This window comes from Culicoides brevitarsis, chromosome 1, assembly GCF_036172545.1.
Source record: "Culicoides brevitarsis isolate CSIRO-B50_1 chromosome 1, AGI_CSIRO_Cbre_v1, whole genome shotgun sequence".
Classification (NCBI taxonomy): Eukaryota; Metazoa; Arthropoda; class Insecta; order Diptera; family Ceratopogonidae; genus Culicoides; species Culicoides brevitarsis.
The window spans coordinates 35,755,700-35,768,116 of NC_087085.1; the positions used below are offsets into that span (position 1 = coordinate 35,755,700).

General features: G+C 24.4%; 1 protein-coding gene and 1 non-coding gene across 17 annotated transcripts in view; both read left to right on the plus strand.

Moving 5' to 3' along the window:
- LOC134827553 (uncharacterized) overlaps positions 1 to 12,417 on the plus strand; it is a 120,852-nt gene that overhangs the window by 51,153 nt on the left and 57,282 nt on the right. For 15 of the 16 annotated variants that reach the window (XR_010161797.1, XM_063840248.1, XM_063840250.1 and 12 more), the window contains exon 5: positions 10,690 to 10,740. Coding sequence is in view for 15 of the 16 variants with exons in the window: in XM_063840248.1 (XP_063696318.1) it covers positions 10,690 to 10,740 (51 nt within the window). In the remaining variant the exon portion in view is untranslated. The remainder of the gene's footprint in view (positions 1 to 10,689; positions 10,741 to 12,417) is intronic. The other variant, XM_063840249.1, reaches the window with a different exon arrangement.
- Trnaa-agc (transfer RNA alanine (anticodon AGC)) lies at positions 12,282 to 12,354 on the plus strand. Its single transcript has one exon. It is a non-coding gene; the product is annotated as a tRNA-Ala (tRNA).

Genomic DNA, 12,417 nt, shown 5'->3' on the forward strand with positions numbered 1-12,417 from the left:
TTTTAAGTTTTATTAAATTTAATTTTAATTGAATTAAAAATTTAATTTTTACTTTATTTTTTCAATATTTTTATTTTTTTTTAATTTAAAATATTTAAAAAAAATAAAGTAAAAATTAAATTTTTGATTTATTTAAAATTAAATTTAAATAATAAAATTTAAAATTTTGTCATTGAAGAGAATTTTTTCTTAATTTATTTTAATTTAAAAAAAAAATAATTTAATTTTCTAAATTAAAAATTAAAAATAATAATAAATAAATATTTTTTTAAATTATTAAAAAATTTTTAAAAAATATTTTGTGAATTTTTCGCGAATAAAATATTAAAAATAATTTCTTTTTAATTTAAAAAAAAAATAATAAGTGAGTCTTTCACAAATAAAAAAATATTTTTTTATTTTTAATAATTATTTATTAATAAAAAATTAAAAACATTTTTTTTAATTTAAAAAATAAAATTTTGAAAAAAATGTAAATAAAAAAATATTTTTAATTTTAAAAAAATTAATTAAATAATTTTAATAATTAATTTTTTAATTAAAAATATTTTTTTTTTTTTTAATATTTTGTGAATTTTATCACAATAAAAAAAAAATTTAGAATGCGAATATTTTTATTCGTCAAATGTAGGTTATAGACATCATCGTGGGACAAGACAAGAAAAACTTACTTAAGTAATCGTTGCCCTGCTTCGTGCCTTTGTGTGTGTGTCGGGTACTAACACAACCGAATCTCGACGTCATGTCACCACTACATTCGCAAAAACGCGATTCCAGCATCTTTCGCACAAAAATCCTTTAGCGACTGCAGGTGCACCCTATACATATTTACGTTTTTCCATGTGTTCGTCCTGCGTTTTCCTCTGTATTTGTGTGCGGAAAAAATTTTCACACGATTTTCGTGCGCACGCATTTGCCATATGTATCGACCGAGATAATATCCTTTGCCATACGTCTGCATGACGAGTATAAGGGCGGATTCGCTTCATCCATACTTTTCACGTCGCACAACATTCAGTTCGTGTAGAATTTTTCATGAGACATCAAGCAAAAGTGGCGGACAATTTCGGGAAAGAAAAACAATTTTTTTAGTGTGTGTGAATGGAAAAAAATGATAAATAAGTGGATAAAATGGAAAAATATCAGATAAAAAACCGAAAAATGTATGAAAAATCATCAAAATTACTCGAAATACGTCGCGAGTGCCCACAATAATCGCGTATTTTAACGTAATTATCTCGTAAATAATAAATGAAGAGAGAAAAAACAATTTTTTTTGCCCGCACAAAAGACGCAAAAAGCATCTTTTATTGATATTATTTTTCCCATCTTACGTGCATTTACATAAAAAATAAAAATTTCCAAGAAATTTTTATTTGAAAAAAATTCAAAGCAAAAAATTCTGCAGAAACAAGGTTCAAAGGGCAGAAAAACTTCCCAGAAAACTTAATCGGCATAAATTTAATGTTAAAAAAAACTTTATAAAATTGATAAGAAACTGCCAATAAAATAAAAAAAATAGAGGATAAAATGAGGATTAACGATACTCCCGTAAATCAAGTAAAAAAAAGAGGGAACGTGTGAAAAAAAAAAAGAATAATGTGTTGTGAAAGATGGGTCATCGTACCTTCAATCGTTAGTAGGTCGGACATTCGCTCGCTTGCTCGTTTTGTACACGAAAAAAAAAAATTAGGTGAAAAAACAATTTAAAGGGGTTCGCTTTGATCTGAGTCGTTGGTGTTCAATTGACTGCGATCCCAATAAACAAAAAAAAATAAAAAAAAAAAGTTTTTTTTTGACCGGTTTAAAAATTCATTAAAGGAAGGAACCCGACACAAAAAAAAAATAAAAAAAAAATAGAAAAATAAAATTCCTTTAAATTATTCAGCCGGAAGTAATCACTTAGGAAATATTTTTTCACCCAAAAAAAAAAAGTTTTTTTTCATAGTAATTTTTTTAGAAACAAAAGAATTTTTTTCGTGCTCAACGGTGAAGTTCGACAGATAAATTTCGATGAAAAAGCTCCCTTTGTGACTATAAATGCAAACATTTTCAACTAATTAAGAGTTGTTCGCGCGCATTGACGATTCCACAAGTGAATGACAGAAAACAAGCATTTCAATGGAGGCGCAGTAACATCGCTTGCAAACTAGCAATTAGCAGTTTTACTTTATTATTAAACATTTGCCTTTGTTCCATGTTCGTCTTTTTGCCCCCGTCAATAGACTGCATTTACTCCATTTTGCAACTTACCTCTTTGCGTTTGTTTTAAATTACGGATTGTGGCAATAGCTGCTCATTTATCATTCTTTCCAGCCGTTAACAAGCTACATTTCCCGTAAACATCAATTAGCTGCGAAAATAAAGCTACGGAAAAAGTTGCCTCGAAGCTAGAAAATTTTTAATAAAATTGTAATGAAATTCCTGTTTTTTTTTGCTCGGCGGATAAACTCACCTTTTTGCAGAATTTCTCATTTGTATGAAAAAAAATTCGCTTCGTGCTCGGAGATTTATACGAATTTTTTCGTGCCTCCACAGAAAGTGCAACAAAATATTTGCAGACTTTTTCATGCGATAAATAAATTATGCAAATAAGGATGCAGGCATGGGTGCATTCTGCAAGTGAGGACTATAATTATAAAAGCAAATAATTTCTTTTTGTCGCGTTTCGAGAAGCGCGCTTGAAAAATACGTGTTTTTTTTTTGTTTGAAGTGCAACAAACTAAGCGAGGAGTGAAAAACTTTTTTGAAGTAAACGATCTCTTCAGATAATAATTAATTGCAATTCACCTGCAATTTATATCAGTTACGATTTCACTTCTAAAGAAAAGTTTATTTGATTGGAAAGAACTTTATATCTGCTTCTTTGCAAAAATAATTTTTTTTCAAGAGAATTGTTGAAGAAAAATAAATGAAAAGTCAACAGCGACTCAAGTTTCAATGTTCAAACGGTGAAAAAGGGGGAAAATTTAAGGATTTAAAGAACTAAATTTAGCATGATTTCTTTTTTTGATTCAAAATTTCAAAAATAATTTTAAAAAAAATTCAAATCTAGCATTTATTAAATTTATTTTAAAAAAAATTCATTTTATTTTAAATTTTTTTTTTATTTTATAATTTTTTTTATTTTTTATTTTAAAGTTTTTAACTTTTTTAGTTCAATATTAAAAAAAAATTAGCTCGAATTTTTTCTGAAATTTAAAAAAAATGTGTTAATGAGTTTTAAAAATGTTTGTGAAGTAAAAAAACAGTAAAAGCTGATGTTTAAATAAAACTAAAAATATTTAAAAAAAAAATAATTTTAAAATAAAATAAAAAAAAAATAAATAAATAATAATAACAATAAAAATAATAAAAAAATAACTTTATTTTAAAAAAATTTATTTAAAATTTTAAAAAAAAATAAATTAAAAATAATAATTAAATATAAAAATTTTTAAAAATATTTTTAATATTTCAAATTTATTTTTTTTAATATTTTTAAGAGGAAAATAAATAATTTTTTTAAAAATTTTCTTTTTGTTTAATTAATATTTTTAATTTAATTAATTTAAATTTTTTGAAAAATTTATTATGACGTCAAATTAATTTATTAATAAAAAAAAAATAATATTTTATATTAAAAAATATATTTATAAACAAATAAAAATTAATTTTAAATATAAAATATTTTCTTTTGGGAAAAAACTTTTTTTTAATTTTTAATCTTTTTAGAAATTATTTTAACGCCAAAAAGATTAAAATTAGCTGTTTAAAAATTCAATTGAAAACAAAAATGAAAAAATATTACACAAATACCCTAAAATTCACCACTTTTCGACTCAAAGAGCAGAAAAACTGCAGTATAACAACATATTTCACCATCATCCTCCTCATTCTTATTCTCAAAAGACGTAAAAAGCGCAAGAGGAAAAATAATATCGGTTATGCAATATTCATTACGTTACACGTTTAACGGCAAAAAGTAAAAAAAAAAATTTCTCTTTCTCAAGAAGTAGCAGAAAATCTACAAAAAAAGAAAACGAAGAAAACTTGTAATATTAGAAATTGTACATTGGCACCTCGTAGCGCGCCAAGACAATAGTAAAAATTGATAAAAAGTGATAGAAAAATAATAAAAGTGCACAATGTTGATAAGATGGAAGAGCAAAGATAAAAGTTCCTCATCCTCGTCGTCATCGAGTTCGAAAAAGAAACGTAAAGGAGGACGCGAAGGAGGTAATTGGATTCGTTCCTTATTAAAAGGGCGACTAATGGATGTTTTTAATTTCATTAAAATTTATCATCAATCACTCCGTTCCCGACTTTTTTTATGCATTTTGACCCAAATTTTTCTCTTTTTGAAGGACAACATTCTTATCTTTCTCGCTAAATCAGCAATTTTTTTATTTGTCATTTTTTTTCGCAATGTAGATGTTGTTGTCCATCTTCGCATCAAAAACATAAAAAAAATGATATTTCACGACAGAGAAAAAAACAGCGACAAGCAGCACATGGTTTGAATGGAGTGAGTGATGATAAATAATATCATACTTAACCGAACAGAAGATTGACCCAAATATTTCGAGTTCATGTTTATTATGATGATGAACAACCAGGCGCTACATAACTTTACTCAAGGGTTGCCCGGTACACGAGGGTGTGTTGTGTAAATGTCGTAAAAACGGATAATTTTGTTTATTTTTGCGTCTACGGGGATTTTTACGATGCTTTTGCCGTTAAAACAACTAAAATATTTTCGGCTGAGTTTTATTAATATTTGCTCGTTTACACGGGAAAAGAGCTTTAAAAGTAACTAATAAACATAAATCATGTCGTTCGCAGGACAAAAACAAAATTCCTCGACGACGACACCTGTTATATGGACCAAAAACGAATTATTGATTGGATGTTTACGACAAAAAAAAAATAAATAAAAACAATTTTTTGCTACGAAACAAGTCTCAAGTGTTTTTGTGTAGTAAATGATGATGGGTTAAGATGACTTTTCATGTTTTCAAAGTGCCGTAATCGTAAAATTGGGTGCAGATGTGGGAAATATTGAATGAAAAGGGGTAATAACTGTCATGCTCAGATGAGCATTTTTACGTCAAGATGGTCATTAATGGTTATGAAAGGCATACGGGGCAGTTGGATGACGAGAAAATTGTGCTGGACAGCGTTCATTTATCACAATTTAGAGTGCAAGTGGTTTTTAGTTTGGAAATTTAGTTGATTTTAATCAATTTTTATTTGTTTCTTATGTGGATGAAGATATATTTTTTTTATTTTTTGATGTGAAATGACAGATTTTTGACATGAAGAAAATTAAAAGAAAAAAGAAATTACAGAAAAATCTCTCAGGAAATTAATTTTTCATCATTATCAAATGATAAGCATTCAAAAAGAAATAAAAATTAAATCGTTTTTTTTAATTTTTATTTATTTAAAAAAATACCTTTCCAAATTAAATATTTTTATTTTTTGTACAAAAATAGCAGATTTTCGAAAAAATAAAAAAATATATAATTTGAAAAATCTTGAATTAAAATAAATAATTAAAAAGAAAATTTTACTTTTTTCCTTGTTTTTATTAATAATATTTTTTTCTACAAACAAAGAAAAAAAATTATTATTTTAATTGTAAAAAAATAAATTGTTAAAGGATAGAAAGAAACAAAAGAAAAATAAATACCTAAAGAAAATACGTACCTTCTAAAAATAAATAAAATTTTTTTGTTAAAAAAAAAATATTTTAAAATATTTTTTTAATTTTAAATTATTTAAAAAATATTTTAAATATTTTTTTTATTTTTATTTATTTTATTTTATTTATTTTTTTTTTTTATTTATTTTTATTTATTTTTTTTTATTTTTTATTTTTTTTATTTTTATTTTTTATTTTTATTTAAAATATTTTTAAAATAATTTAATGTTTTATTTTTTTAATATATTTTTTAATTTAAAAAAAATATTTTTATTTTTTAATTATTTATTTTTTTTTATTTAAAAAAAATATTTTAATTTATTTTTTAAAAAAAATTATTTAAATTTTTTTAAAAAAATTATTTTAAAAAAAAATTTATTTAATTTATTTATTTAATTTATTCAAAAAAAATGTTTAAATTTTTAAAAAAATTAATAAAATTTAGTTATTTTAAAAAAAATTATTTTAATTTATTTTTAAAAAAATTATTTAAATTTAGGTATTTTAGAAAAAAATATTTTAATTTATTTAAAAAAAAAAATAAATTATTCTACTTCAGATAAAAAAAAACATTTTTTATTAAAAAAAATGCCTTTATAAATATTTTAGAGAAAATTTAGGAAAAAACATACGACCTTCAAAAACTGACAAAAATCCTTGAAAACTAAACTTTTTTAATTACATCGCAAATTAAATTTCCCGTTCGACCAACCAATAAAATGTCATCAAAACTCTCCAACAACAAACTTTCCACGAACAGCTTTCAATCAAATCAAAAATAATTATTATTCAATAATGTAATTTACTTTCAAACAATTTATTGTGTCGCCTAGTTCCTGCCTTATTTACCAATTGTGTTACTCAACTTATTCAAGTACTAAATGAAATTTTTCCTTTACGCACGACCGCACTTTACTCGTGAACAAGACTTTTGTGAAAAACGAAAAAAAAAATGTTTTTCTGAATAAAAAAAAAATGTAAGAAGGAAGGAGAAGAATCATTTGTCAATCTGGAGTAATATAATGGGAACAACTTAATATTACTTTCCGGTTACTCTGGAGAAAAGTTTACTTATTTACGTTTTTAAATTTACTTTTTTTTTTGTTCTATGAGATTTTTTGCACCTTTTTTATGGACTGAAACGAATTAATACGCACACACACCAAATGTAATTATAAAATTTGTCATTCATTTATGTTCATTTACCGTTTTTTGATGAATGTTTACTTCAATTAAGTTCAATTTATTCATCGTCGACTGACGTCGATGTTCGTTAGTGTGCACAATTTCAACATTAATTGGATTTGATTTTACTTCGTTTTTAGCACATTTTGTCATAACTCTTCCATGAGTCTCGTTTTCGTTAAAAAAAAAAAAAATAAAAAAAAATGCTACTGACATTTAATTAATATTGATTGAAGGAATTTTCTCCTTTTTTCTTCGTTATCTCGGTTTTTCGCTTAATTTGTGTGTGGAAGCGCCTGGAATCGCTCGAAGCAACGTCAAATATTTTCCTCTAATCCTAAGCTTTTGATGCGAAAACAGGAGAAAAGCAACGCAGCGAAAATTCAATTTATTTTTTGTTTCTCTTCGTCATAAAAAAAAACCCGATAAAATATTCAAAATGAACAAACAATGAGTAGCCCAGATTTTCAATATTATTATATGTAGAACAACGTCAGTATATCAAGGATCGAATGTGTTGTTGTTGTTCGGATCTTTTTATTATTATTATTATTTTGTGTATAAAATAAAATACATTATTGATGCTGGAGCAAATGAAACATTGATTCGATGCGACAACGATGTTTGTTTTAAAGCTTTGCGAGAAGGCGAATGAAAAATTGTGTCTCCACGAGTCAATATTGACTTAGATTGTTATTTTTGGAAAATGGAACGACAATTTTTCTCTTTTTTTCATAAATTAAAATAAAATAAAATAATAATGATTCATGAATATTTTAACGTTGAAGGCGAGTCTAAAGGGAAATTTATACCTTTTAATTTATTTTTCGGTAAATATTGGCGAACGGGGACAGATGTGCAATGGAAATTATATTTTAACTTTAGCTTTGTTTCAAATTGATAGAGGTTTATGGCAATTAATTTTAATAAAAGAAATTTTTATTCTTATTTTATTCAAGAATTTTTATATTTAAAATTCTTTTTAAAAATCAATTTTTTTTATTTTTTTTTTAAATAATTAAATTAATTATTAAAATAATAAAAATAAAAATAAATAAAATTTTTTAATAATTAAAAAATTAAAAATAATTAATTTAATAATAATTATTTAATTAAATAATTTATTTTAAATTTAATATTTTAATTTAAAAAAAAATAAATATTTTATTATTAAATTTAAAAATAAATAAAAATATTATTATTAATTAATTAATTATTGAAAATAATTTAAATAAATAAATTTTAAAAAAATAATTCCTTAACACTTCATTAAGTTTAAATTTTCATTTTGAGGACAAATAACTACCTCAATTGCTCTCTCCTTGGGTGTTACTTAGAAACAAATGTGTTCAAAATTTTGTAATTTAATCCCTTTTATAAATAATACATGTATGTGACATTAACCACTGGCTAGTCATCATCATGAATTTTGCACATGAATTTTCCTTCTGTCCTTGTGAAATAAGATACTTTTGTGTACACGTGTGAATTGTGGCCATTTACTGCGTAAGAGCTTCGTGTAATGGATATTTTGGTTACTGAAAAAGGAAAACTCTAATAAATATGTGTGGTTGGTGATATTTTGTATCTAAGCACTATTTAAGTACTTTGGAAAAAAAAAATGTCTCGCAATTACATACATTTGAAATTTGATACATTTGATACATTTTGTGAAATTTGGAGGAAAATTATTTTTCTTTAAATTATTTAAAGTAAAAAAAAATAAACTATTGATTTTTTTAATTAATTAAATTAATAAAAATTTTAATTATCTTAATTTAAGAAATCAAAAAAATAAATTAAAATTATACAAAAAAAAAATTTATATTAATAATTTTTTTTTTAAATAAAAATTTAATAAAAAAAATAATTAAAATGAATAAAAATATTATTAATTAATTAAATTTATTAATTATTTATTAAATAACATTTATTTATTTCAAATTTTATTAATTTATTTAAAAAAGTTTTATTTTAATTATTAAAAATAAAAAAATAAAAAATTATTATTGGAAGTATTTGAAAAAATTTTATAATTATTTTATTAATTAATTAATTAATTTATTTATTTTAATAATATTTAAAAATAAATTAACTATTAATTTTAAAAATATTATTTTTATAAAAAAATTATTTTTTTACGAATTTTTATATGAAAAATATTTTTCTTTAATTTCCATCAACATTTTTCCTTATTTTTCGAAACACAAATTAATCACATCAAATTTATCCCGCCATCCACTATTTGTCAAAATAGAGTAATTTGCTCCATTTTACCGCTCGTTAACCGAAAAAGCATCCGTGTCTCTTTAATCAACGCTAAAACCTCCTTTTACGAGATGAATATTAAATTTTATCTGATGTAACTTGGCATTTATTCTCTCTTGGCAGGTAGATAATAAAAAACAAGACAAGACACGACGAAAAGAAAAGCGTACCATAAGCTCCGTGTAACATTATGTACAATAAATTATTAAATTATTTGCTTTCTTACTTTTTTTTTGTGTGTTACTCGAGTAAAAATCTCGCTTTCTTTACCATTTTCTCACCGAGTTGTTAAAATAAACAAGTCTGATAGACAAAAAAAGCAAAAAAAGAGATATCATTGTGTCTACCATTAAAAACCAATGAAAAACATCTCATCTTATTTCATTTCACTGGCACATGGCTCGTCGTGCTGTAAAAAGAATTATTATTTATGTTTATTTTTCACGGAAACACGAGAATATTAATATTAACGATAAGGTTCATACACAAAAAAAAATGTTGCGCAAAATTGGGTCGTAACATGGTGAGTTTTATCGCGTTTCGAGATTTTAATGAAAAAAAAATTCTTTAAAGAAGAAGAAAATAAAAAATTACGTCAATTTACTCCTTTTTTTCCTGATTTTTTTTTCAAGTCAAACATTTTTTCGCTTTATTGATTTTTTGTAATATTTTTTTTTTCTACAAGAAGGATGAATTATGGGAATTTTTTATGTATAAGGAAACGCCTGGTTTATGATAAAAATTTCATATTACTTCGCATAAATTACTCAGAAAGAAGTCTTTTTATGTCATTTCTGTAAAATATTCAAATGTAAATATTTTTCCTGTTAAAAGAAGCAAAAGTAACGTTCCTATATTGAATTCAAAATATTTTTTTTTTTTTAAGAAATAAAATACTTTTTTTTTGTATTTATTTCAAATAAAAAAATATATTTCTCGTTCTAAGTTTTTTTCTATTGTTCTTCAAACAAAGAAAGAAAGGAATAGCAACGAAAGAGGTTTATTTATTTATTTCGCTTGGTTACAATTTATTGCTGTAATATTTGATGCGATTTGGAGCGAATATCTGTCTCTGCATGGAGTGTGTCGACATTTATCACGTCCAATTTTTTTTTCCAGACATTTTTCCTTTTCTTTTTTTGTTTCGACCCACACAAAGCGTGTCTAGAAGACGCAAACATAAAAATATCCTTGAGCATCAAAACGAATTTATTTTTAGAAATTTTATTTTTAATGTTCAGTCTCTAATTGAACGTGAACTGCGCCGAGTAACCGACACAAACACTTTCAGATGATAAATGTTTTCATTATTTTGTGCGGTTGAGCTTTATTATATTATGAGGTTCCTTTTATCGTCATCATCATCATCATAACCATCATCAGAAGTGCCATGCAAATTAAATAGCTGTTTATTCGTCCGAGATATTAATGTGGTTTTTTGTGTGTTTTTAGTCGGTGTGAACAAAAATCGACCAAATTTTTAAATTTTATGACACAAAAGTTCCTTACTGATCAGATTTTTTTTCGTTTTTTCTTTAATTTCGTTCTAGAAGAAGATTGGCAGAACGACAAATCCAATAGAAATCAACAAAATGAACAAGGTAAGTTTATGATCAATATTTTTTTTAAAATTAAGGTTTGAAAAAAAAATTGGAATTTTACTTGATTTAAAAAAAATTATTTTTTGAACGTTAAGTCTTAAGTCGAGGCTTAAGTCATTAAAATACGATAAATATTAAAAAAAATCAATTTTTTGAAATTCGATATTTGACTTAAGTTCGTTAAGTTTTACGTTTTTACGACTTAAGCAAAAAATTAGAAAATAGCTAAGTAAAATTTTATACTTAAACCCATTAAGTAATATTAAGTTTCAATTTTTTATGCTTAAAAATGTGAAAATTTTTGACTTACAGAACAATATTTTAAAAAATTACGAAAAAATTAGAGCTTTAAGTTGACTTAATAATTCAACTTAAGAATGTGCTAAGTAACTTAATAAGCTTTTACTTTCGACTTTAAACCAAAACTCAACAATTTTGAATTTATTTTCAAGCATTAATTTAATTTTACTGACTTAAGTTTTAGTAAAAATAACTTAAGTTTGTCTTAAGTCTTAAGTTTTGAAAAAAAAATAATAATAATTTTTTTTTTCTAAATTTATATTTAAAATAAAGTCAAAAAATACAAAAACTAATTAACTTAAGCTTTTTAAGTTATAAAATATTTTTTTTTCGACGACTTAAGTCGACTTAAGTTTAAACTTAAGACTTAATTAATTTACTTTTAATCAAAAAATTTTCCAATTTGGCATTTCGACCCTTTTTTCTTGTCTTTTTTTCAAATTAAAGCTCAAAACGTGTAAAAACCATCGTAAATCATAACCTTACACCTGCTGCTTGCTACTTTTCCGTGAAATAAGTCTCGGTCATTTTTTACGTGCTGTTTTTCAAGCAGTTTGTGCGAGCAAACATCATTTTGATCTCCGTGATATTTGAATTTGGAGCGTTTCACAAACATTTACATTAAAATTTATTTATTTTCTCGGGATTTTCACGGAAAAGTAGTGAGCAAATAGTCCCTTTTTCCCGCAAAAATTATTAAAAAGTTTCTTCAATTGCCACGGCAACATGGCATTCCAATCAACGTAAAAGCGTCGTGGATTTTTTCAAGTGTCCTCTTCGTGTGCGTTTCCTCTTTATTATTCTTTCTACTTTGTTTTCTTCACTCACCATCGTCTCATTTATTACGAGAAACGAACGACAAAACGAGGACGTTGTCTGCGGTTTTTTCCGTCTTTATTTGCGCGCCGCCCCTCAATAACACTTTGACAAATTTTCTACACGTGTTTTTTTACTCCTTTTTGCCTTTTTATGTCTGGAGTGCAAGCAAAGCCATCCAGAAAATTCCAGCGAGTGAATAATGTAGTGACAATTTTTTTTATTATTTATTTTCTGTGCATGCCATGCAATATTTTTTTCTTGTCACAAGAAACGGGAGAATTTATGAACTAACGGATTATGTTACAAGAGTCAATGTTACGTGAGAGGGAAGTGAAATATTTTTATAAAGGGGCTTTTTTGAAAAATAAAAAAAATTAACGTGAAATAGTTTACAAAGCATTTTTGCCTCGCTACACGTATATGGGATTGTGGCGCAATTGGTAGCGCGCTCGCTTAGCATGTGAGAGGTACCGGGATCAATACCCGGCAGTTCCAAAGTGATTTTTTTATTTTATTTTATTTTTTTTTATTGAAAATTTATGTTTTAATTATTTTTTT